The 23,804-nt window shown below is 47.7% G+C and overlaps 1 protein-coding gene across 2 annotated transcripts; it reads left to right on the top strand.

Annotated features, from left to right (window-relative positions):
- Positions 1-1,042: 1,042 nt before the first annotated feature.
- On the top strand, positions 1,043-18,434 carry zdhhc18a (zinc finger DHHC-type palmitoyltransferase 18a). 2 transcript variants are annotated; one of them, XM_036538823.1, is made up of 10 exons: positions 1,046-1,521; positions 2,056-2,216; positions 4,124-4,273; positions 6,240-6,377; positions 8,577-8,628; positions 9,323-9,425; positions 10,167-10,279; positions 10,552-10,654; positions 15,602-15,689; positions 17,349-17,425. In XM_036538823.1, the coding sequence occupies exons 1-9, from the start codon at positions 1,283-1,285 to the stop codon at positions 15,641-15,643; spliced, it is 1,101 nt and encodes a 366-aa protein (XP_036394716.1). In that variant the 5' UTR covers positions 1,046-1,282; the 3' UTR covers positions 15,644-15,689; positions 17,349-17,425. The 2 variants fall into 2 exon arrangements, with proteins under 2 accessions (XP_036394717.1, XP_036394716.1); XM_036538824.1 differs by lacking the exon at positions 15,602-15,689 and having other exon boundaries at positions 1,043-1,521; positions 17,349-18,434.
- The last annotated feature ends 5,370 nt before the right edge of the window (positions 18,435-23,804 follow it).

The following is a 23,804-nucleotide window of genomic DNA, read 5'->3' as shown; positions in this document are numbered from 1 at the left end:
ACGGTCTGACAAAGACGCTGTCTTATGGGGGAGACGACGAACAAGATAGCTCCTTTTCACAGAAAGCTAACAAAGGCGCTGCATGCCTCGGCAGTGACACGATCAGTCCGATGAAACAGGAAACTTCGTGGACCAATCTTATGCCGGACCCACGGACTACCTTGATTGCTTAGCTAGCTGGCTACATACCTATGCCTGGACGCCTGGAGGAATCGGAACACAGCTGTTTGCTGGCCAGAGAGCTAGCCACCTGGTGAACCGTGAATGCCGGCATCCAGACTTCATTGAGCAATAAAAGTAGCAGTGAAATGGCTACGTTTGTGGATTGGTGTGCGGGTAGCTAGCTCGCTAACTCCAACCGCAAACACGGAGACTCTGGTTGTTGCCAAACAACAAGCAGGCAAGCTATAAATAGCTCGCTAGCTAACGTCAATGTGTTTTAATGCTGTAGTCTAACTAGCGTTAGTTAACGAATCACTAGATAACGTTAGTTGCCTGGCTAGTAACTTTGTTAACATGTCCACATTTGTGGTGGCAGATTGCTAGGGACGGGTTATTGTTGACAATCTAACTGGTAAGTTAATTAACGATATTTAAAATTGCTGGGTGGTTCGAAAAAGGCAAATCAAAGCTATTAATCAGTGAACTGACTAGCTAATAGATTCTGCAATCAAAGATAAAAGCAGAAGTTGTAGCTACCTACCAAGGTAGGCTACTATGTTTCGTAAGTACAGGTCGTTAGGGTAGCTAACGAATCGTTGAATAGCATAATCTATAGACATAATATAGTATAATGGTTTGACACAGACTGGGAGGATTTTAATGTCTGATGTCTTTGCTAAGAATGGTTGTCGCCACTGGTCTGTGGTGTCTAGCGAACTAACTAGATTAGTCACTGATTGCTGATCCCTAGCTGACAATTCATTGATTCCTTTGTAGTTACCTAGCTAACCGGTTCGTTAGGTGTTCTACTCAAGTAGCCAGCTACTGCGACTGTTAAGCAACATTTTCTAGCCAGTGCATGACTAGCTACATCAGCTGTAAAAGAACACACGAGTTTTTAATTAGCCGGTGTAAACAGCTCAGTTAATTTGAGGCTGTTTCGTCTTGCGAGTTACTGCTGGGGTAATGGCAGTTGACACCGGACTGTGCTAGCAGGCTAAGGTAGCAACAGTCACCACATAACGCTTGCTTGATAGTGTCTTTTTCTATGTTGGATGTCCTTTACCTTCTTTGTTTTAATACATTTTAAACGCCTTAAGTCGGTAACGGTAACTACATCATGAAAAACTGCGAGTATCAGCAGATTGACCCGCGGGCGCTCTCGACACCCACACCGACACCTCCGCCTCCTCCGTGCGCAAAGAGAAAAAGCCAGAGACCGCGGAGAAAATGGGAAGTTTTCCCGGGGAGAAATCGCTTTTACTGTGATGGACGCATCATCGTCGCACGGCAGAGCGGTGTCCTCCCCCTAACGCTCGGCCTTATTCTCGTCACCAGTGGCCTGTTCTTCATATTCGAGTAAGTGACACCGCCCCCCCCCCCTTCCTTAAAAAGAGTAAGTGAAACCACACGACCTATTACTATGCGTGTTAGTTTCAGATTCAGGATGTGTTTCCGTAGTTTACGGTATCTTTACATTCTGCTGACATTTTGTTGTGCAGGAATGTACCTACTGTAAGACCACGCTTATGTGTTTACATTGGACTACATACTGTAATGTCTGAATGTCTTTGCACTGTATGACATTATGCTTGGCATAAAATATAGCAAGAGTTCAATGTTTATATCTGGGATTTAGCATACAGACTTTGTGGTCTGAAGGAATGCCAGAATGACATATTTTTATAGTCAGCAGGACTTTAAAAGAGAAGCTCTTGTGCAGCCCTGCGTGGCAGTCACTCCCTGTCATTTGGATGCTGTCGTTTTTCCTGGCACTCCTCATTGACGGGCCTTGAGGGGGAGACCGCTCTGGCATGAGCTCAGTGCTGCAGTCTGAGCATGCTCCGCCCCCAGACCGACCCGTGTTCCGCTCTGATTCCTCCCTCTTCCCAGCTGCCCCTTCCTGGTGGTGCACCTGACCAGCTGCGTCCCGGTGATCGGAGGGGTGCTCTTCGTCTTCGTGGTGGTCTCCCTCCTGCAGACCAGCTTCACCGACCCCGGCATCCTGCCCAGGGCCACGCCAGACGAGGCGGCCGACATCGAGAAGCAGATCGGTGAGGGCGGGTTCCCTGGGAAAGGCCTGCTGGCCTTTGATGAGTTGAGGTGTGGTTATTTGCGATGAGAAGGTGTTGCTGGTGTTTGAAAATCGGTTTGGACAGGTACATACATGCAGGTGTGCTCTGAGGCACACAGAGTGTTTTCTGCCAGGTGTTTCTTTGTCATACAGAAAACCTTGGATACACAGCGGTAGCTTGGATGGAGCCTAGAACTACAGGACAGGAGCCGCAGTTGAGGCCAGGACTGGTTGATTTCATTGTCCTGGGGAGTCTCTGGGGTTTGTTTTCATTCCTGCTCCACACCGTCCCTGACAGTCTCATTGGACTTGTAATTTGGACATGCACTTGGATCGAATGTGCTCATTCCACCCCAGGTGTCAGGTGGCTTTTCCCGGAGCGGTAGCTGTGAACTCTGGGAAAGAAACGCTCGGAAACGCCGGCGCTGTTGTGGGAGCCTCGCAGCTCAGCAGGGCTTTTGATGGCGCGGCCTGTTGCTGTGCGCTCGAAGCCCCCGGAGCTGAAAGTTGCTCTTTGTGTGGCAGAAAGATTAAAGGACATGCTGTCCCAATTACAGCAGATGCCATTGCTGCTTCTTTCTTCTTTCTTTTTTTAAACACGTAACTGCAGTCTTTTTTTAAACACACAGCGTGACTTTCACGTGGCTCCTTGGCTTTTGATGAATGCACCTTGCCGTTAGTGTGGCTGGAGTGTGAAGGTTATGTGTTCGCATGAATAGAGATGGGGCGGGAGAGTCTTCAGGGAGGCAGGCTGGTGATTGCCCTGGGAGAGCTGGGGGTAGGGAGGAGTTACGATGAAGCCAAAATGGGAAACGGGGAAAGATCACCCCAGCATGCAGGCAATCGATGCTGTGCTGACTGCTAAATCTCATTTCTTTGTATAAGTCTCTCATATGCCACCTCCTGCGTTCAGATTTGGAGCACAATAGCATCGTATCCTAGACAGTAAAACAGAAAAAAAAATTGTTCCACCCTCGCAGTGTTTGAATGGAGGGGCAGTCTGGACATGATGGGGTACACATGTGCTTCTGTAGCTCACCAGAGGGCAGAGTTTGTGGGGGGTCCTGTCTTTCACGTAATGCCTATTGGGACAGTTCCTCTGACAGTCTGACCGGGTCAAACTAGCTCAGAACTGGTTTCTGTTTTCTAATGTCACAAACAGCCGCACAGAACACGCTGCTGAGCAGTGTTACCAGGCTGTTCGGAGACGACAGCACCGCTGTCACAAGCTTCTTTGTTCTCCCACTGAAAACAATGACTTCTCATTTTGCATTCCACGAAGTTCGTGATATATCCCTTACTTTCCAGACATTTAAGACAGACAAGAAGGAATGTCCTGTGGCTGACTCATATTAATGCTAGCTCATATTAATGCACCCTCTTCCTGCCCTGAAAGTTTCCTGTAAACTCACTGTAGCCTGTCTCAGGTTAATTTTAAACTATTTTTTTCACCACTTAAACTATTTTTTTTTCCTGTCACACTGTTTTTTGAATGGTAGCATTGTGCTTCCCCACCCTGCTACTCAGTGTAACCCTAGTATGTGTAAATAGTGCTTTTTTTACAGGGATGTGGATCGGAGAGTGCTGCTGAACACTTATTCATTATGGCAGAGTCCTTGGTGGCTCGGTTCCCAGTGGTCTGATTGTTTAATTAGCAGGAAGTGTTTAACGCCGGCTCGGATTCCAGTATTTTGTTGGCTGCGTGCGCCTTGATTTAAGTGGCGCTCCTGGTGGCATCTTTTGAGCTAAATCAAGTTGGTACTTGATTCCAGTTCTACATTTAGAAAGGGTTCCTGCCTCTTCTGCCTGTATCTGCATATGCTTGGTTGGCGTCTGATTGGACTCTCTCTCTCTCTCTCTCTCTCTCTCTCACTCTCTCTCACACAGATAACTCAGGCTCTTCCACCTACCGCCCCCCGCCGCGCACCAAGGAAGTTGTCATCAATGAGCAGGTGGTGAAGCTCAAGTACTGCTTCACCTGCAAGATATTTCGCCCCCCGAGGACGTCCCACTGCAGCCTCTGCGACAACTGTGTGGGTAAGAGAGGTTCCCATCTGAAGCCTTTGCCCGGGGCACTTCCAAACTGTCTCCCCTCTTCTGTAGGTCATTGTCTTTCCTGCATTCAGGTGATGCACCTGTTAAATTACGGTTTTCTAAGCAGCAGCCTTTTCTGCCGTGTCCGGCTTAGCTTGCATGTTGTCCGTTTAGACTGCTGGCTGTTTGAGAAGGCGTTTCAGGCGAAGTACCTTGCTCAAGTAAATGACAGCGCTGCCTTTGGGCTGTAAGGCCATCTTTGTGACGTCTTTCCCATTTTATTACCAGCGTATGGTGATACCATTGCATTGCATTACATTATTGTCATTTAGCAGATGCTCTTACCCAGAGCGAGTCACATAGGATACAATTTTATTCATTTACACAGCTGTATACTTACTGAGGCAATTGCGAGTTACGTACCTTGCTCAAGGGTGCGACAGCAGTGTCCCCTGCAGGGAATCGAACCAGCAACCTTGTAGCTACAAGCCCTGCTCTTCACCGCTACACCACGTTGCTGCCCACACCAGTGCAAAATGTCACGTTAAATCGTCAGGATTGTCGAGGAGCATGCGGTCTTGTATGCCTGTCTTCTCAGCTTTCGGTTTTGCCCTCGACACGTTGACGCCGTGGACCCCTTGCAGTGCCTAGGAACCCCAGGGGAGCTGCACCAGATTGCTCAGTTTATTAGTGTCATTAGCACCGATTTTGAATCAGATGGCCATGCGCTAGACTCGACTCAGTGTCTGTTTCAGTTCATATTCTCCATGCCTCTCCATACGTTTCTGTGGGTGGTGGGTAGTTACCGTGTGACGTTGTTTATGGACCCCTGAGCACAGCGTTTCAGCTCCAGCAGAAGCCCAGCTGTGTAAATGGGCTGCAGGATGTGAACTTTTATCGACTGCAAACGGCTGTTAAGTGCGTCCCCTGTGCAAATAGGTGCTATAACGACTTGTGCCTTTTAATATAGGCAAGTGGTATATTTAAGGTAAGACATTTAAGGTAAGCAAGTGGGTAAGATAAGGTAAGATATTTAAGGTAAGCAAGTGGTATATTTAAGTTTTTATGGCCTACGATGTGAGTGTGATACTTCTGACTCTTCCTAATATAAAAGGATCCTGCAAAGAGTGTAAGCTTTGATTTGTGTTACTGGTGTGTGAAGGTGCAAGCACACGGCACCAGGACCCTTGTAGCACTGCAGAGGCTGAAACAGGCAGGCGGGTTTAGTTCAGGTTCCAGGTGGTTTTCCCTTATCTCTCTCATCATGCGGGCCCGTGTCAGCTCTCTGTGCTAGAATCGCTGTCGCTGGCCTACTTACCAGCGGGGCAGAGCGTGCAATCGACAGGCTGTGTCACCCTGCTGCTTCCGTTGGTGCCGGCACAGCAATCTGAGGGTATAAACACAGGAAGAGTGGGAAGAGTGTGCCGTTGTCGAACAAAGCAAACAGCCAGAGTGTGTCAGGAGTAATGTGTGTTGTGTTTTTGTTTCTGTATGGAAGCATGCCCCAGCATAAAGTGAAGGCGTTAGTATCAGTGTGGATTCTGAGGCCAGTGTTCACTGTGATGTCACAGTGTCACATGCTACAGCCCTGGGTGTGGGCATTGCAGTGGAAGATCACGGGTGCTCAAGGCTGGGTTAGTCTGCTTTGGCTGCTGTTCCTGCCAGCCTGCATCCAGCTACGATATCCAAAGGGGTATACAAGGACAGCCCAGTCATCTGAAAAAGAAACACATTGCTTTGTACTTTCTATCTGTTGTCTGTATCTGAACCCAGTCTATTTTGCCGGTTATGATATTGTATTTGTGGTCACACGGTATCTATTATGATATGGTCAACTTTGGACCACAGGCCTAACTTGTATAATTTGTTACTCTGGTCTGCTGAAGTTTCCTCAGCGTCGGGGATCAGTTCACTATGTCAGCACTGTGCTGGAGGTCAGGAATGATGCTGTGTCTCTGTTCCCCCTCAGAGCGGTTCGACCATCACTGCCCCTGGGTAGGAAACTGCGTGGGCAAGCGCAACTACCGTTTCTTCTACACCTTCATCGTGTCGCTGTCCTTCCTGACGGCCTTCATCTTTGGCTGCGTGATCACGCACCTCACCTTGCGTACGTAAGCTCCGCCTCCTCTCTGCTTGGGATTGGTCACACACCTTACCCTGAGTATGTAAACTCCACCTCCTCTCTGCTTGGGATTGGTCACACACCTCACCCTGAGTATGTAAGCTCCACCTCCTCCCTATGTAGGCAGGAGGTGTAAGCACACCTCCTGCCTACATAAGCTCTGCCTCCACACTGTTTTCACCCAATATTCGGTCTACAAGGCAGGGCTTAATTGGCACTTTGAGGCTTGTTTGCAGTAGGTGTTCAGTAGAACAGGTATACAGTTTTTTCTTAACTGAGGTACTACTAAATGATGAATACTGATATCACCAGCATATGAGGAGATGTCTGTGTGACAAGCTGTTCATTTCAATTCTAAAGAAATGTTTTACTTGCCATTGTTTTAGAAAAGAGTACACAGTTAGCTTTAAGGAGCACATCTACTTTGTACTTTGCATTGGGATTAGCGTGTGAATGTGTGCCAGCGTATATGTATGTTTGTGTGCGTTCACGCACATGGGCGTGCGTGTGTGCGCGAGTGTGCATGTATGCACACGCACGGGGTGTGTGCGCGCATTGTTCTTTAGTATCATGGTCATGTGAAGCCTCCCCAAGGGCCTGCCTGCTGTGGTGTGACCCCACCCCTGAGAAACCAGCCTCTGCACAGATTAGGGGGGGGTTTCTTTTTTGCCTTTTAGTGCCTTTTCCCTTTGCAGCCCTTTTTGTAATGGTAACTGCACGTTCAGCTCATCCCCCCACAGCAACCTGCATTTGTGCTATAGTGAGTCAGATGCAGTCCTCCGATACACTCACACACAGCCAAACGGCTCCTTCTCAGGCAAGAAGTGAAGTGGTTGCCAGTTGGAGGGTAGGTGCCACTCCACTCACGCCACCCAAGCAAGTTGCAGGTACTGGATTGCAGCTGTGGGCTCCTGGTCAAGAGATTGAATGGGTGGCTAAAAAGGATTGATTGAGTTAATGTACCAAAACCATCTGGGAAAATGAGAAGCTGGAAGATTAGCTCTCTTCCTGTGCTGACGCAGACCCCACATCTGATGATGGTGCTCCTGGGAAGGTACAGGGGGCAGCTCATGTGGTCCTGGCCTTCTCTACCTCGTTTCATTTCCTGCTCGCTTACTGCTCTCTCTCTTTCTCTATCTCTCCCTCTGTCATGTCCCTGTTCTCTGACGTCTGCCTCTCTCTCTCTCTCTCTCTTGCCCACACTCTCTCTCATGTTCTTTTTCCCTTGTTCTCTCTCTCTCTGATGTTCCCTCTCGCGCCCACTCTCTCTCTCTCACGCCCTGTCTCTCGTGCTCTTGCCCTCTCTCTGTCTCTGGCCTCTGCCTATCTCTCTCTCTCTCTCTCTCACCCACACTCTCTGTCGTGCTCTCACTCATGCCCACACTCTGTCTCTCATGCCCCCTCTTCCCCTCTCTCTCTCTCTCTCTCTCTCTCTCTGGGGTGGAGGGAGAGTGACGAGGCAGAGAGAGCTCTCTTAGCAGCTGGATGGGAATACTGTATGTGAAGACGCTTTCTAATCCCCAAACCTGTACTCTGTCAGATCCGCGCGGGTAAATCTGCGCTAATACTACCGCTGTGACAGGTGGTGTTCTCTGATCGCCCGGACTGGGCGGGATTTGGCGGGAGTCGGACAGTTTGACAGGCCGGTGAGCAGATGTGTGCCTGCCTGTGGCACAAGTCTTTGCAGGTCAACAGGATGAAGCATGTTTTGTACAGGGTCACCCCAGCTGCTCCAGAATGAACATGTCTGAAGTTTGATTGTGATGTCACAAACAGCTGTGAAGTAGGAAGGAACATAAGAATCAGGGTCCTTGTAGCAGACAGTTTGGAAATTAAAAAGTATGGTAAACATAGGTAAACATGTTGGTGATTCATGTGTACCAGGGATAACAAAATATTTGTAGTTCCATTCTTAGTGCAGTGATAGCCAGTCTTACACATATGGCACAAAGTAATTTGGTCCTCCGTTCTTGGCCCCTCAAGACCTGTGGCAGTATTGAGGTCTGTAGATGAACCCCAGCCGGCTGGGGCTGTATTGAGGTGTCTCCTTGCCTACTGTGGTGGTATTTAGGTATGTAGATTTCTGGGGCAGTATTACGGTGTGTGGACTTCTTCCAGCCTGCTGGGGCAGTATTGATGTGCATACATGCAAAGACTCTTCTAGCTTTTGTCTGTTCCCCTCAGGTGCCCAGGACGAGAAAGGTCTTGTCTACGCACTACAGGAGAGTCCTGCCAGATATCCTTTTCACCTTGCCGCCTGCACCCGGCCTTACGCTGCGAATGAATGGGTTCTCCGTGGAGCACAGCCCGCCGCTGTTCCCTGCAGCGGGTGGCAGCGATGGCTGACTCAATGCCCGAGTCAGTGACGGACAGCTGTGAGCACTGAACGCTGTGTCCTTTCTTCACCCAAGCCTCCTGCCTGCGATCCCCTTCCTCCACCTCACATTTTTACTCATTTAGATCCGGTATTAAGGCCTTTGTCTGGATATTTAGCACATCCTACAGACAGCAGGTCAGACTGAACCTCTGCCAAGGCTAGGTTAACTTGTGTGTGTTTTGATGTCTGAGGGTTGTGCTGACCTGTGTAGTTTTATGTCGCTGGTCACACTCGTGGTTAGAAGATTGTGGTTCTGTGTGCGAGCAAATTCAAGGAACCCATCTGAAGTCCCAGCTGTAGCTATAGAAATGTGAATTAGTGGAGTGAATCACATGCTACTAATCTCTTTTTGCCCATTTTGTTTTAAACGTTTGTCATTTGAACAAATTACAAATTGCAATAGTATGCTGTGGGCACTGTGTGGCTGCTCTTGTCAGAAATGAAAGGTTTTGAGGTCTCCCTGGTTAAAATGGGAAAGGTTCTCCTTGGCTTTTGACTGTCTTTGACTGAACCCTCTCCTGAGTAAGTGCTGTCCTTGACCTTCCCTCTGCACCGTCTTGGAGCTGGTCGTGTGCTTCTTCTCCATTTGGTCTATCCTGGGCCTCTCGGGCTTCCATACCTACCTTGTTGCCTCCAACCTCACCACCAACGAGGATGTGAGTACTGCCAATGCATGCTGGGATACGATGGGTTATGACCCTGGGATGTGGCCTGTGCCCCTCATGGACAGCCTATTCCAACGCTGGTCATAGATAGATTTTTTGCAGGACTGGCTGGTGAAATAGGTGATTCACTGTTAAAGACAGGGTTAAGTGATAGTGAAGCATTTTATGTTGCTTATCAGCTGACAAGTGACATACTGCTGTATGATTGGTCCATCTAACCAGGCATATTTTGCATGCTTAAGTTTATTTATTTTCCCAGAGAGCATCAAACATAGGTTCTGTTTTTTTTAGCAGATTGTGCTAGATAGACAGTAACATAGAAGTAGTTCCACATAGAATTTATTTGTTGCCTCATATTTATCTCTGTGATGTGTTAACTGTTCAAGTCAGTGGGAAGCAGGAAAATTTAGATCTGCATACTTTTAAAATGCTTTTTATACCCAGGAAGGGCAGCCAGTTTGAGTGTGTTATTGAAAAAAGACAAGGAATTTGAACAATTATAGGAATTGATCAATCAAATAAATTTAGATTTAAGGATTTAGGTGAAAGTTTATCTGCCCGTATGTGTACCTGCCCAGTGGTTCTGTTGTTTTGGGGGTATAATGAACTCATTACAGACGGTTATGCTGTGTGTCCTGGCAGTCCTGTATCCCATGTCCTGGTTCAGAAATTGCACCTGGTTGGGGCTTTGTGCATCTCCTCTCTCATGTTAATGGGTGTGTCCCTCTGCAGATAAAAGGTTCGTGGTCTGGGAAGAGGGGGGCGGAGGATTCGGTGAACCCCTACAGCTACAGCAACATCTTCACCAACTGCTGTGTGGTGCTGTGTGGGCCCATGCCCCCCAGGTGAGTCAGGGGCAAGGGGGGTCAGGCCATGACACATTCCAGCGGTTGTGAATTGCAAAGGATGAATCATTTTGCTTCAGAGCACTATTCTGGTAATATGGAGTTTCAAGCACTTCGAGTGAGCAATACACTGTTTGTATCACGCATTGAGTACATTTCATGCGCTGCTGTATTTTTGTGTCTTTTGTGCCTTGTGTGATGAAGTGTGTTCATCTCTGCCCCCCCCCCCCCCCCCACCCCTCACCCCTCACCCCTCACCCCTTACCCCACAGTTTGATTGACAGGAGAGGGTTTGTGCCGGAAGATGGGGACCCCCAGGCGACCCCGCAGGAGTTGGATCTGCCCCCCTTCGTGGCCAAAAACGACACTAACATGGTAGGAAGCCCCACCTAGTGGCGACATGAAGACTGTGCAGTGCTGTAGCCCCATAGACTCCTGCCCCCCCATCGCCAGGTGGCCTACAGAACCAGAACTCCAGTACCACCAGCATCGCCCCAACACCCTGAAGACCCACCCCAGTCCCACACCCCTCTGCTCAGTGGGGCCTCTGATTGGGCCTGAGGTTAAACCCTGATTCTGGTCCTGGTCAGTGCTCTGAGCTTGGTAACAGGCCTGGTTTTGGTCCCAGGTCCCTTCCCTGAACTTCATAACGAGCCTTGTTCTGGGCCGCGTCCCTGTTTGGGGCTTGGTACCGTGCCTGGTTCTGGTGCTAGGCAGATTAGCGTGCCGTATGGGGGCGGAGGTGTCTGGGGCGTGTCCGCTCCTAGTCGTGGGGCCTGCTGGGAATGCACGCTCTGCTACGGACACAGCGGGTACCCGTGCGTGCACAGCATCCACCCCACCTGCACACACCTCTGCCTCCTCTGACGGGCACCGTGTAAGACGCCTCGAGCTGAGGGCTCAGCAGGCAGGCCCTAAAGACAAGGTGCCGTGCTACTGTGCTGCGCTCAGATGTTCCCCCCAATTCCAACGGTTCTCTTTCTTTACATTTTTTGTCATTATAATTTCTTCTTATTTTGTAAAGTATCCATCCATGTCACTGAGGATATGCTTTCCTGTTTCCACTCTTTGTCCACTGTTGCGGCTGCTGTAGTTTCCCTTCTCACCTCCCCTGTCAATCACGCAAGATATTTCCATCCTTCGGAGGCGGTGAAGGCGGTACCACTCCAGTGATTCAACAAATGTCACACTCCCCCCCAACACACACATATACACACACACACACACACACAACAACAAAGATGCCAAAAGATACAAAGATGGGCAGCTCTCTCCCCCCTGTACCAGCCCAGTCTGACCTCTGACCTCTGTCAGACCACAGCGCGAGTCAGTTCCTCTCCAGAGGCCGAATTGCTTGTCTCTCTCTGTCTAAAGTGAGCAGCTGCTGCCAACAGCTTGCCTGCAACAGCTCAGCCTGTCAGGTCAACAGGTGCAGTGTGACACACGGGGCGTTCCCCGTAGGTAGTCCTCTGAAACTCCCAAAAATGAAGGATGCGATCACAGTGACTCATTTCTACTCCTCCTTCCTGGATAACAGCGGTAACATTTAAGCTTGTACTGGCTATGCCCGTATGCGTTGTACACCTTGTTTAACATAGCTCTGACTGTTGTATAATGTAACAAGGCATGAGTCCGGTCTGCGCTGAGAACAGATTCATATCTTTGACCAGGGGCTCAGTGGTGCATCTCTTATTGACTTACTCTTCATTACCCCTAATAGCAGAGAATGTTCCTCAGCAGAGCTCTCTGTGGAGGATGTGCTGCCAGCTTCTATTTTGTGTCTGTGAAGATGCCAGTGGGGGGGGGGGGGGTTCAGAGCTATTTCTGGGGTGCTGATTAAGACTGGCAGCCCTGGCGCAGGCGTTTATTACTCTGATTCCTTCAGCGTCTGGGGAAGATGAGGGGAAATAATTGAGTCGTTATACTGAGAGCGCAGTCGGCGTGGTGGGTGTGGCGCTGTCGGCTCGGCTGAAGTTCGTCTCTGTAACTGCGCTGTTTTGAGCATGCTGTCTTCGGTCCGGGAACGTGGGACGCGTGGGTTGTGATCGAAAAGATTAGGAGAAGAAGGAGAGAGCTCTGGGAGTTGCACGCCTGTCTATTTGTGGAGGGTATTAGTTGGCGTTGCCAGTTCACATGTAACTGTGGTGGACTGTGGGGCCTGTTCTGTGGTCGGGGTAGTTGAGATTTTCAGGGCCCTCGGTTTGAGCTCAGTGTGTGCTGTGTTTTGCAGTACTGAGAAAGTCTTCAGTTTATGACTAAGAAGAGCTGTGCATTTCCGTGTTGCTCAGAAGTTTCACAGCCTGGTTTGAGCGGTTCTCTAGAACCTTCTCTCACCGCAGTGTAAGGGGGGGGGGTGGGGCGTCTCCTATTCTCTATTTGCTTTTTTTTTTTTTTTTCTCCAGAGCCTCGAACAAGTGCCTTCCTGTCTGTGTTTGCTGAACACCCAGACAGAGAGAAACTAACCGTGATCTCGTTTCCCCACCGTTTCCCCTGTCTGACACCTTATACTGTCAGAAGCAGACTGTTTCGAGGAAAAAAAAAACGGTATGAACTGGCTGAAACTGCCACCAGTGTGATTCACTGAGTGAACCTGGAGTATCAAAGGCTGAGCAGATACAAATATGTCTTACTCTACCTCACCTTGGAGGTGGATCTTCTTAAAGGGAAAGGAGCCAAAACGACCCAGTTGCAGTGTCCTCCTGTGGGTTCCAGCCTTTTCACTGAGAATTCATTGAAATTTCTGCATGGTAAAGGCTGGTTGGACAGCCAGCCGTAAAAAGAGGTGTACAGAACTGACCTGGTAGGAGAAACTGTCGTAAGCCAGTGAAGTATGTCACTCTCACAGATGGCTTGTCGGTGTGTGTAACACCCAAATGTGTCCCCTCCGTGTTATACCTCCTTGCTCCGCACGTCCTTTAGTGCAACGGAGAATGAAGTCCTCAGTGAAAGCAGTGTTTGAGTGCACTGTAACAGCAGCATGAGATGCTGTTTTTGGAGACTCAGGGTATATGATGATAGGGTTTCTTCTGTGTCCTTTGTTTTTTACCTTGCTTTATTTAACATTTGGTCTTTTCACACATGCCAGACACACACACAGGTCTTAAAATCTGTAATATATGTAAATTATTCCTGTAATTGCTTTCTAACTGTACTGTTTATATTTTTTTGACAGCCGTTACATTTTTATAAATATTTGGAACTCTCTTTTGGTGCTTTTGAATGTAAACTAAGTTTTTGTCCAGTATTAAATGTCTAAAGGGTTCCCTTTTTGGTCAGAAATAAAATTTTTCCACATATCAGCATGTTCAGTTGCTTTTTGTTCCTTATTTTACTGTTGGTTTTCTGTGGTTTTCATGTTTTTTCAAGTGTAACATTGTCCCCCCCTCACCATCCCCTCAGGGTTATTATGATTTATACCATAATTAGGGTCTGTCCAGTGCGGCGAGGCACTTTAAGTCGTTAGCTTTACACGGAGTCCTAAACCGGCTCTTCCTCTGTACTTAGTTTTGCGCAGCACTTGGAGTTCTCTGGAGGGTGAACCGGGACTGGCATCCTAATGCAGCATTAATCCGTCTCCTCTTAATCCTCCTCCGCTTGTTCATTTCTGCCAATGTGAGCTGCACTCCGCTGCTTTTGCTAACTCTTTTGGAAGATGCCCTTATCCGAGGTTACTTGCAGAAGGTGAACAGACCCAGTCGCAGTGTAGAGCGAGGTACAACATTCAGCTGATGTGTATGTGCGGGGCATTGTATTTATTCATTGTGAATTGGCATCTCAGAGTATGTGCGCGTATGAGCACATTATGTACATGTGTGCACACACACCCTATAGTGGAATGCAGTCCTGCCCTGTATTTGTTCCCACCTTGCACCCTGTTCCTGACTGTGGCTCACCACTGCCCTCTACAGGATAGTATGGTTGCTGAAAGTGGATGACTGGATGAGTTGGCTGGACAGAATGTTTTTTTTTTCTTCCATTTTTAGAAACTATTGATTTTTAAAATGTGTTTTTCGGTTTATACCAACATTTTACAGACCAGTGTGATGCAGCCCAGTCCTGACAACCAAAAAGAATTTGAAAATGGAGAGTAACAAAGGAAAGCATAACCTTGTACCGAATGAAATGACTCTGTCTGGATGTAAATTAAACTGTAAAAGAGAATGCACTGAAAGCATTAATGCAGCAGAAAGCGGGGAGTAGCCATCAGCCTTTGTGCATCAGAGGAGTCATGCACGGTCATTCTAATCATGTCTGATCACTTTGTCTTAATTGCCTTGAAGCCTGTACTGTCCTTAAAGTGCAGAATGCTAAGTTTTCCCTGCTTGCTGCTCGTTACTTGGAAATAATGCAGTTTGTTCTGAGTTCTGCGCACAAACTGTGTGACATCTCCTCTGCCTGACTTGCACAGGGTTACGGCAGACATGGCCGAGTGACTGGGTCACTATTAAGTACTAAAGGTTTTTTCTTTTTTTCAGTACCTGTGAGTATTATCCTATAGGTTTCATCCTTGGTTTGACCTGTTGACCATTGTGGGCTGGAGGTCAGGGTATTCACTGCAGTGCTCCTGTTTCAACTGTCTTTCGTCCACTCATTTCTTCCGCTAGCTTTGGCAGCTCTTTCGACAGCTACTCGCTGTACACAAGAACACAAGTTTAATGAGGAGAAAGGACTTGTCTAGCCTCAACTAGCTCAATTAGCCTCTTCGTTATAGTCTAGAGTGTACAAAACTTGGTGTTTAATACTCGGTTCTCTGCTTCCACAGTGACTCCTGGTATTCCATGCATTGATAAATATCTGCTGCATGCATTTATAAATGTCCTTTAGTGTAAATAAAGTTGCTACGGTTATATGCCTCACAGCACATTCACAAAACAAATAACCCCTGTGTCATCAACGGTTACAAATGTAATTTCATAGAGTTAAATCCAACCATCTTTTGGGCTGTTTTTCGCCACTGTTTACCCGTTAATAACAATGACCAAGAGGTTTTTGGATCCGTTCCCTGATGTTGTTCTTGATCATTTGTGCATATGTGTGTGTGTTTTTATCCTGCTCTGATCAATCTGAAGATACGTTACACAACTCTGTCTGTTTGTCCTGTCTGTATGTCTGTGTGGCTTCTGATTTGTATTCTCCGTGTCTACCCCTTTGTCTGCGGGAGGTGCTTGTATGTATGCTTCCAAATGTGCTGGTGATCACTGCTGTGTGTGTGTGTGTGTGTGTGTATGTGTGTCCTTGTGTCGTCTTGTCTCCATGAGTAGTAACCTGTGGTTGTTCTGTGGTTGTCCCTCCCCACTCCTGCCCCCCCCCCCCCCCCCCCAGGAGGAGAACTGTCAGGACTTTGCCCTGTCTTGCACTGCCTGATGGGACAGTAGGCAGCAGCAGGGTGGAGCGTCTCTGAGGTTGGCTGGTAAGAGTCTGAGAGCCGCTCTGTGCCCCCCCCCCCATCGCTGCATGCTGCCTGACCGCTAACATTCGCTAACCGTCGCTAGGCACCAGCCCCGCTTTCGCCCCCCCCCCCCAGCTCTCATCCACATCTTGCCTTACAGGCAGACGCTGCTGAAGAGAAAACCCTCAATCTCTGAGCGCTGAGCACCTCTGGTCCTAGGAGGAAGGGGGTCTCTGTGCATGTCAGCACGTGTGCATTTGTGAATACAGTGTGTGTGTGTTTGTGTGTGTGGCTCTTTTTCTCCAACTGGATGCAAGCCATGCGTGTGCACCTGGAGATGGATGCGTCCGACTGTCGTGGCTCTCTTTTTGGCAGGGGCTCCTCTGTTCCCAGTACCCTGGTTTTGAGACATGTGTTTCTGCTTGATTGTGCTCCTATGTCTCATTGTTATTCTGCTCAGGATGTAGGGGGCTGTTCCACCCTGTCCCCAAATAGTTCTCTAATAACTCCCCTGAGCAAAGCGAAGGGGTATAGGATAAATAAAGGACGCTTTTTGACTTCTTAATATTTCAGCTCGCTGCCAAGAGGGAGCCGTGTATTTGTTTATGTATGTATTTATGTTCCCTGTCTTAAGTCTTTCCAAAATCAGTAATTTCCGTGACGGAGATTAATTCAAGATGCTGGAGCTTAACTCTTCCCGCTTCCGTAGCAAAGCTGCTTGTCAAAGGCATAATTTTCTTTGGCTCTCACAGTTTCCCTCTTGTCATTAAATGATTTATTGGATTCACTTAGCATAATGGTACTGCTGTACTGTGAGATCACCAGGACAGGGTTCTGCTGGCCGTTGCATAGTTTTGATATCTTTGCTGCAGCGTTTAAGTCTTAGCTGTTCTCGGATTGTAGTCCCTTATTTTCTTGATGCAAACTAGGCCATGCTTTTCTTTCCTCTGACCTGTGAGAAACCGTATCCCAGGCCATGACCCAGTCTCTCTCATCTGTGTGCCTCGGCTTTTTGTGGGACGAAGGAGTTACGTGAAGAGTAATGCTTTGTCACCCGAGAGCATACATTTCTGTTCCATATCCTGCTGTGTATGTCAAATTGGAAGGCCTGATTTATTTTTTTTTGAGTGGTTCCTACCTTGCTTTGAGGAAGGACTATAAGTCATGCCATCTCATAGCTCTAAAGAAAGGACCTTCTTTTATGGGGGTCAGTGTGCTAATGGCTTCTTCCCTTATGCACTAATGACGACTTCTCTGCTCATAACCACATGGCTTTCCCTCACCAATATGGCTGCTGCAAACGATCACATGACTTTCCCTCACCAGTATGGCTGCTGCAAACATAACCACATTGCACATGGCTGCTCGTACCACAATCACACAGGAGGACTAACGTCACAGCCTCAAAGCCTGCGCTCATCTTCGCCATGTCCTTTTCCATCCAGCGCTGGCTTGTTTGAGCTTGAGTGTCTGAGTCGTTATCCTCCGAGGTGATTCTGTTCTTCACTTCCCTGTGTGTGCTGTGCTTTATGGACTCTGACCTACTCTGCTCACATCTGTTTTTTTTCTTCTCCTCTTCTCCCTGCCTCCTTTTACCCTTTTTTGGTTTCTCATACGCCCCTCTTCCTCCTTGTCCCCGTGACCTGTTCTCTGGCCCTGCCCCTCGTCCCGCCCCCACAGTTCACGCAGAGCACTAAGGGCTTGTTGGAAGCGGCCGCCCGCTCTCCGATCCTCCTGGGCCCGTGCTCCCCGGGGAAGCTGAAGACGGCGCCGGCTGGCCCGGACATCATCAACAGCAGCCTCCCCTCCCGACCCACTGGGCCCCCTCCTACCGGCTGCGCCGGCCGTCGAGCCCGCCGCCTCTCAGACAAGTCTTGCCCCCAGCGCGGCAGCAAGCGGGCGGCGTTTCACGCCCCCAACCCCGCCTACAACGTGGGCAGCCCACCCGCCTCACCCACCCATGGCTCACTCTCCCTCGGCGACGCCCCGAACGTGGGCTTCATCTCTCTGCACTGACTGCACCCTCGCGGCCCAACGTCCCGTCCTCTCGGCGGCCGGTTCGAGGGGGTCGGTGCTGAGCAGCTTGACTGGTCCCCTCAGACCTTATATCTGAGGGAGCCTATAACCACTGAGGTTTCAACAGGACTCGGGACTTAGGGAGAGGCGTTGGGAGAAAAGCAAGTAACGTCCTAATTCACACCCCTCTGTAACGAATTCACTCCGCTTTCCTGGTCATTTGGGATTTGTGGCTGCAGGTACTGTACTTGTGTGACGCTGTGTGATCTGTAAAGAAAGTGGTCACCCCTGGGGTACACACAGGAGTGGAAGGACCCAGAGTACCAGCCCTACTGCTCAGGAAGTACAAACCAGTTTTTCTTTCCTGTGATTTGGTGAAAGGGGGGAACTGGCTAGTGAGGAGGACTAGCCTCAGAAGATGGAAGTCCTTGTCAGAAGGCCAAAGAATTAGATGGGGTGGAAAAAGCTAAGGCCCACCTGCCAGCTGGAACTGGAGTCACCTGTGGGCCATGCCAAGCAAGAGCGTCAGCCAGCAAGGGGTTACCCACTGAAGCCTCCCTGGGCACCATGCACACTTTGGGTGGGGGGTTTGGGATGGAGGAACGTGGCACAGGGGCACAGCCAAAATGCTAAAATAATTTTTTAAAAAAGCAACTGATAACTGACTTATTAGCCTGGAACCTATAAAAAGCACAAAACTTCACGTCAAAGAGTTTAGTTTTTCCAACGTTTTATCTCTTTATTTATTTTTTTTTTTTTTGAGGCCATGTTCCAGCAAGTGGACGTCGTGCAAAGCCTTGAGCCATATTTTCTACTGCAGAACTGCCAGACGAAGGGGTTAAAAAAGGCAATAGGGGCTAGCGATGGTACAGCAATAACTGGTCTCACCCGGAAACCACAGCTCTGGAAGGCCTTCTGCGGGGCTGGTGTGATCACCATGGGAAGGGGCTCTGAGGTAAAGAGCTGTCTCACCCTTGTTATGCAAACCCACAGAGATGTATATTTATATTTTTTGCTACACAGAAGAGTGAAACAATTGCATTGTCTTTTTTTTTTTTTCTTTTTTATAATCTCATCACGGTCACCCCAAAGTGGTGGAACTCGTTGCTTCAGGTCCCTTTCACCAGCAGTGAAGCAAATGCACTCGTCAGGCGAGACTAACGAGCTTAAGAAGGATCCATCAGTTTACCTAACTGTCTCACTCATGGGTACAGCCTGGAAGAGTCTCCCCACTTATTACTCCACTCAGTGGTCGCAGAAGACAGAGGGCACGCTAATTTGTAATAGTCCTCCGACCACATCCGATGCAAAGTATACAAAAACAGCACTCCACAGACCCAAATCAAACACATATGACCTCACTCCAGCAAAAACAGACGCCAGTCATAAGATGCTAAATCACTCCACGGTTAAAATGAATGCAAATGCAGTCATCAGTCTACAGACGCAAATCTTGTGAAAAAATGTGATGCCATTCCACAGTCCACAGTGTGAATCCTACAAATGTGATATAATTCTGCAGTTTCTGCAGATGCGGATCGTACACAATATGACATCACTTCACAGGCAGCACACACAGGTGAGGACAAGGCCACGAATGACCTGATCTGAGGCTGTTTGATACAAATAGGTGGAGTTGCTTTTCTGTGGCCCCGGGCTGCAGGGTAGGGTTGCATTGTTAATATTCGGGTCCCCTTTAAGAGGGCCCCCACTTCGTACTTCACTGGGGATCACATGTTGCTTCGCCGCAGTCAGCTATTGAAATGCCTGCTGAAATCTGAGCCCCCCCCCCTACACACATGAGATCAGTGGCCAGCTGGGAGTTCACACTGAGTCTGGCGGGAGTACAGGATGTAATGTTATGTATCGCACCAGGACGCCGACTGCAAATGTCCCAAGGTTTCTCACTTTTTTTGTTGTTTTAGGAAGCGGGTAGTGTTGCAAATTTTACCTTTTATGAGGAAATACATCTTGGTCATTTTCCCTTTGTGGGATTTCACAGAACTGTATTTTTTTTTTGCTTGGTGTTTTGTTTAGGGGTCATTTTGTGGTCTGGCATTGCTTTGAATCTGTTTTGAAGTCGGGATGTAATATGTAGGTATTTAGAGGAAGTGAAGTCCTGGTTATACAGTGTAATCCAGCTGTCTGAACATTATCACAGCCTTCCCCTCCACACCAGTGATGCTCTTCAGGGCAAACCGTTTTTCTTATTCACTTTTGCAATACTTGCACAGAAAACGACATGTGACGTATCGTCCACAGTTTAGTACATAGCATCCAATTTGCCAACGTGGACATCTGAACCTGTCTGTGTTAAGCAGAGGAGAATCTGCTGGTGATCTCCTTGCTAAATTTAAGGTGATAGGTCGTTCAATCCTAAATCCCCATTGCCAACACACTTGAACTGGTAAATCAACGAGGATTAAAAATAACTCATAATAATGCTCGTTATATATTTTTTATGATTCCTAAGGGCTTGTCATGTTATCTCAAGTTAATGGTCCTCACAAAATAAGGTCAATAAAAGATCTTTAAAATGAAACCGTGTTCTTCAATTTTGTATCATTTTACGCCAGATAACTACAATTTGAAACAGGGGGTTCCGCTTTTATTTTTGTCCGTTCTGCGATGGAAAGATTGTTTTTATCAGTCTAGCTACTACATTAAACGCAACAGTGAAGGCACTTATGCTGCCAAACTCAGCAATAGCTGCAGATTATCTTCAGTGTGAGGTTGGGTAATAATTTCACGTTTTTTGCGGGCATCATTTATTCCGTTTATATATCCTCTAACAAAGCTGTAAATAACACGGTTAGGACAGAACCACCTGTGGCAAATTAATACAGCATAAAGCGAAAATAGGGCACACATGATTGATGTGACAACTTAACAAGGACGTGTTACAGATACTGCTCCACCAGAAAATTCTAGAACTGTAAAATGATCTCATCTACTAGGCAAGTTGTTGGATTGCCTTTACGTGACCTTTGCTTAAGGTTGCCAGGTTCCTTCCGTATAATCCCTCATGGATGGGGTAAAAAGAAAATGTTCACTTATTTTTACTCCATGCTTCCTAGTAGTGACAATCAAATACCTTATTAAGGTAGTGGAATAGATGTGTTGCATTTTTTGATATTCCTCCTAACATCTGTAGATAAATTTAACTATGTACAGGAATGTGAACTTCCATATAATAGCAGTTTTATTAGTTTTTACACCAAGCTGCCAGCCTGGTCGTCGTCCTTTTGCGTTTCCCTCGCTTGTTGCATTTGCAAGCATCCAGTCAGAAGTTGTTGTCTTAATTCCCCATGGATGGAGGTGTTCACGATCTGGCAACGCTTGCCTTTGCTTGCCCAGCAACACGCTCACGCACGACGGGCATGCACTCGCAACTTCACATACGAGCGGTAATTCGTAATATGTAATTCTTGTGACCAGCAGAGGGCGCCATTCACCACCATATTTATTGAGAAAGGCAAGACAAGATGCGAGCCAGTAGCTTTTTACTTTTCACAGAAGAGAGTTGAAAGGTTGGCTGGCATTACGCCATATTTTAAGCAATAGTAAGTTAATGAGTCATAACAGTACACTGAGAGTAGACAGACAGACTAATTAAAACAAATTTAACTCGGCTGCAAACTCCATTCTGCTTTCATTTTCTGTTGGGAAAAATCTATTGAAAGACAGTGATAATTTGTGCTCCCATTTTTCATAGCTAAAATCAACACAGCTTGAAAGCTGAGCAGAATACTGAACTGCTTCTCTGCTTACAGCCATTGCGAAAAGGCACATAACTGTAAAATCCTTCCCCACAACTCAAGAATTCAGGTGCTTCCTGAACACATACATTAATGTAAACAACAAAATAACCATCACTAGGGGTAAAACCTTGGCACCGTGTGCCCAATTTACATTAAAAGGAAAAAAAAAATTCTGTTTAGCCATAACTTTAGTAGATGGTCTTATCCAGAGCAATGTACATAGCGTGTAATATTTACATTAATAGCAGGGTATTTACTGACGTAGTTCACATTAAGTTTCTTGCCCAACGATTGCCAACCTGAGGATTAAATTGGCAATTTATGAACGCTTCGCCTTACTGGTGTACGACACTGCTGCTCACAATTGCTCAAGCACTCGCCAGCTGTGATGATGTCATAATCATCATTGTGACAAAGCAGCAGGGGGTGGGGGCCAGACACAGTGGTTGCACATGGGCCAGTTCCTCTTAATGACAGCACAGAGTGGGTGATGTTTAACAAGGAGTGTCAAGACGAAGGGAGGTGAACCAACTGGAAAAACTTTTAACAGTTACGAAATCTCAGGGGACACAGGTTTTCCTCCTGGATGTAACGGCTTCCTCTAAGAAAACCATGTGCAGAATTACAACAACATGGCATTCACAGTGGTCCACAGATGCACAGATAGTACAGTGGCCTTTTTTTTTTTTTTTTTTTTTTTTTAAACAAAGCTTAATCAATGCAATGTACAAACATAAATGCTCTACAGGACATTTGAAGGCTGGTAGCCTGGGGACTGTGGAGGGCCCATCCATTCATATCTCCTCACTCCAGCTCCAGGTCCCTGAAATGATGCAGAAGTGCTCACCGTCTCCCCAGGAATGTCGCTGAATGGTCTCGGTGGCGGTCTGAAGAGCAGATTTAGGCGTGTCCATAAATCAAACAAGGGAGGGCTGCAGCTCACGCCGACAAAACGTGCAGCCTCTAGCAACTGCAACAGTCAGTTTGCTCAAATAGGCCAGTGATCGACAGCGTATGTCACAGTCATGGGGCCAATGAAAGCTCTCTCTCTCTCTCATTACTAGTGGGGACTAGCCATGCCTTTTTTTTTTTTTTTTTTTTTTTTTGGTCAAAGCATTTTTCCTGAGGAGAGGACAAACCTTTCATTCCTAGCCTTTCATGTTACAAAACCTTGATAATGCCCTTTAAAATATGAAGAAACAAAACTGAAACTGAACCGGCTCTCTGAGGTTCCATTGTCTATTAACACATCATTTGTTCATTTGGTGGAGGCTGTCATTCTGCATGACTTACACAGCTGTCACGGCAGGATGTAGTGAGAGCACACTGTGAAAACAAAGACACAATAGCAGGTAGCACCGTTAAAGACAGGATAATCCTACAGCCAATCAGATTACAGGCATGTCAAGTTTTTCCTGCTCTCACTTCGTCCATACCCACGTTAGAAATTTTGATTAAACTTGTTTTGAGAAGTCGCCGAACAGCTAGCCGCATTCATTACATTAGGTTACATTATTCATTTAGCGGATGCTCTTATCCAGAGCGACTTCCAGCACGAAAGAATATGGCCCTGTCTTGTTCTTCGCCGCCATGTTTCTCCATAGTGCCATGTTTCAGGGAGTCACGGCATCTCTCCGCCCCACAGCATTCTGCCTGGTGACTCAGCGTCGTCATGAGGACCGGCCGCGGCGTCCAGTCACGCTCGGAGCGTGACAGGTGTGTAAGCGCAAGCCGCTGTGGTCACGGCGTGCTGCTTCACATCACCCGCGCGTTCCACGTGGCGTGTGTGTGTGTCAGAGGGGCGTCGACCCAGCCCGCTCAGCTGTGTCTCACCGTTTTGGCCAGACTGCCCTTCTCCCCACACGGGCTGTGACACAACTCCCAGGCTAGCTCTTCCATGCTGATTCACGGCCTCTTGATCCGCCAACGCTTGGTCTGGTACGCAGCCCAGACTCCGCACTCCCGCTGTCCCTCCGGCTTCCGGGATTTGGGTGGCGCCGTGGCGAAGGAGCCAAGCCTGTAATCTGAGAGGTTGCAGGTTTGAGTCCTGGGTGGGGCCCTGCTGCTGCGGTATGGAATAGGGTGCTTATCCTGCATTGCTTTAATATATATTCAGCAGCATAAATGAATAATATGTAAAAATTGCCATGTAGGCTTCCCTAGGTAAGAACATTGGCTAATCAAATAAAAAAAAAAAAAAAGCCCTTGTGTGGCATCACTTGATAGTGGCTTCAGAGAGCACAACTTGCACCAGTTCCTTGCATACACGTGCACATAAATGGTCAGTTTGGTTTTGAGGGGTTACGTTACATCATTTAGCAGACGCTCTTACCCAGAGCGACTTCCAAATAAGTGTTAT

This window comes from Megalops cyprinoides, chromosome 10, assembly GCF_013368585.1.
Source record: "Megalops cyprinoides isolate fMegCyp1 chromosome 10, fMegCyp1.pri, whole genome shotgun sequence".
Taxonomy (NCBI): Eukaryota; Metazoa; Chordata; class Actinopteri; order Elopiformes; family Megalopidae; genus Megalops; species Megalops cyprinoides.
Note: the sequence above shows the minus strand (reverse complement) of the source record. Positions and strands in the feature narration are given on the sequence as shown.

Coding starts and splice junctions, on each gene's coding strand:
- zdhhc18a (XM_036538824.1), top strand. CDS start 1,283: ATGAAAAACTGCGAGTATCAGCAGATTGACCCGCGGGCGCTCTCGACA. Junction 1,522..2,055: donor GGCCTGTTCTTCATATTCGA/GTAAGTGACACC, acceptor CCCTCTTCCCAG/CTGCCCCTTCCTGGTGGTGC. Junction 6,378..8,576: donor GATCACGCACCTCACCTTGC/GTACGTAAGCTC, acceptor TGTTCCCCTCAG/GTGCCCAGGACGAGAAAGGT.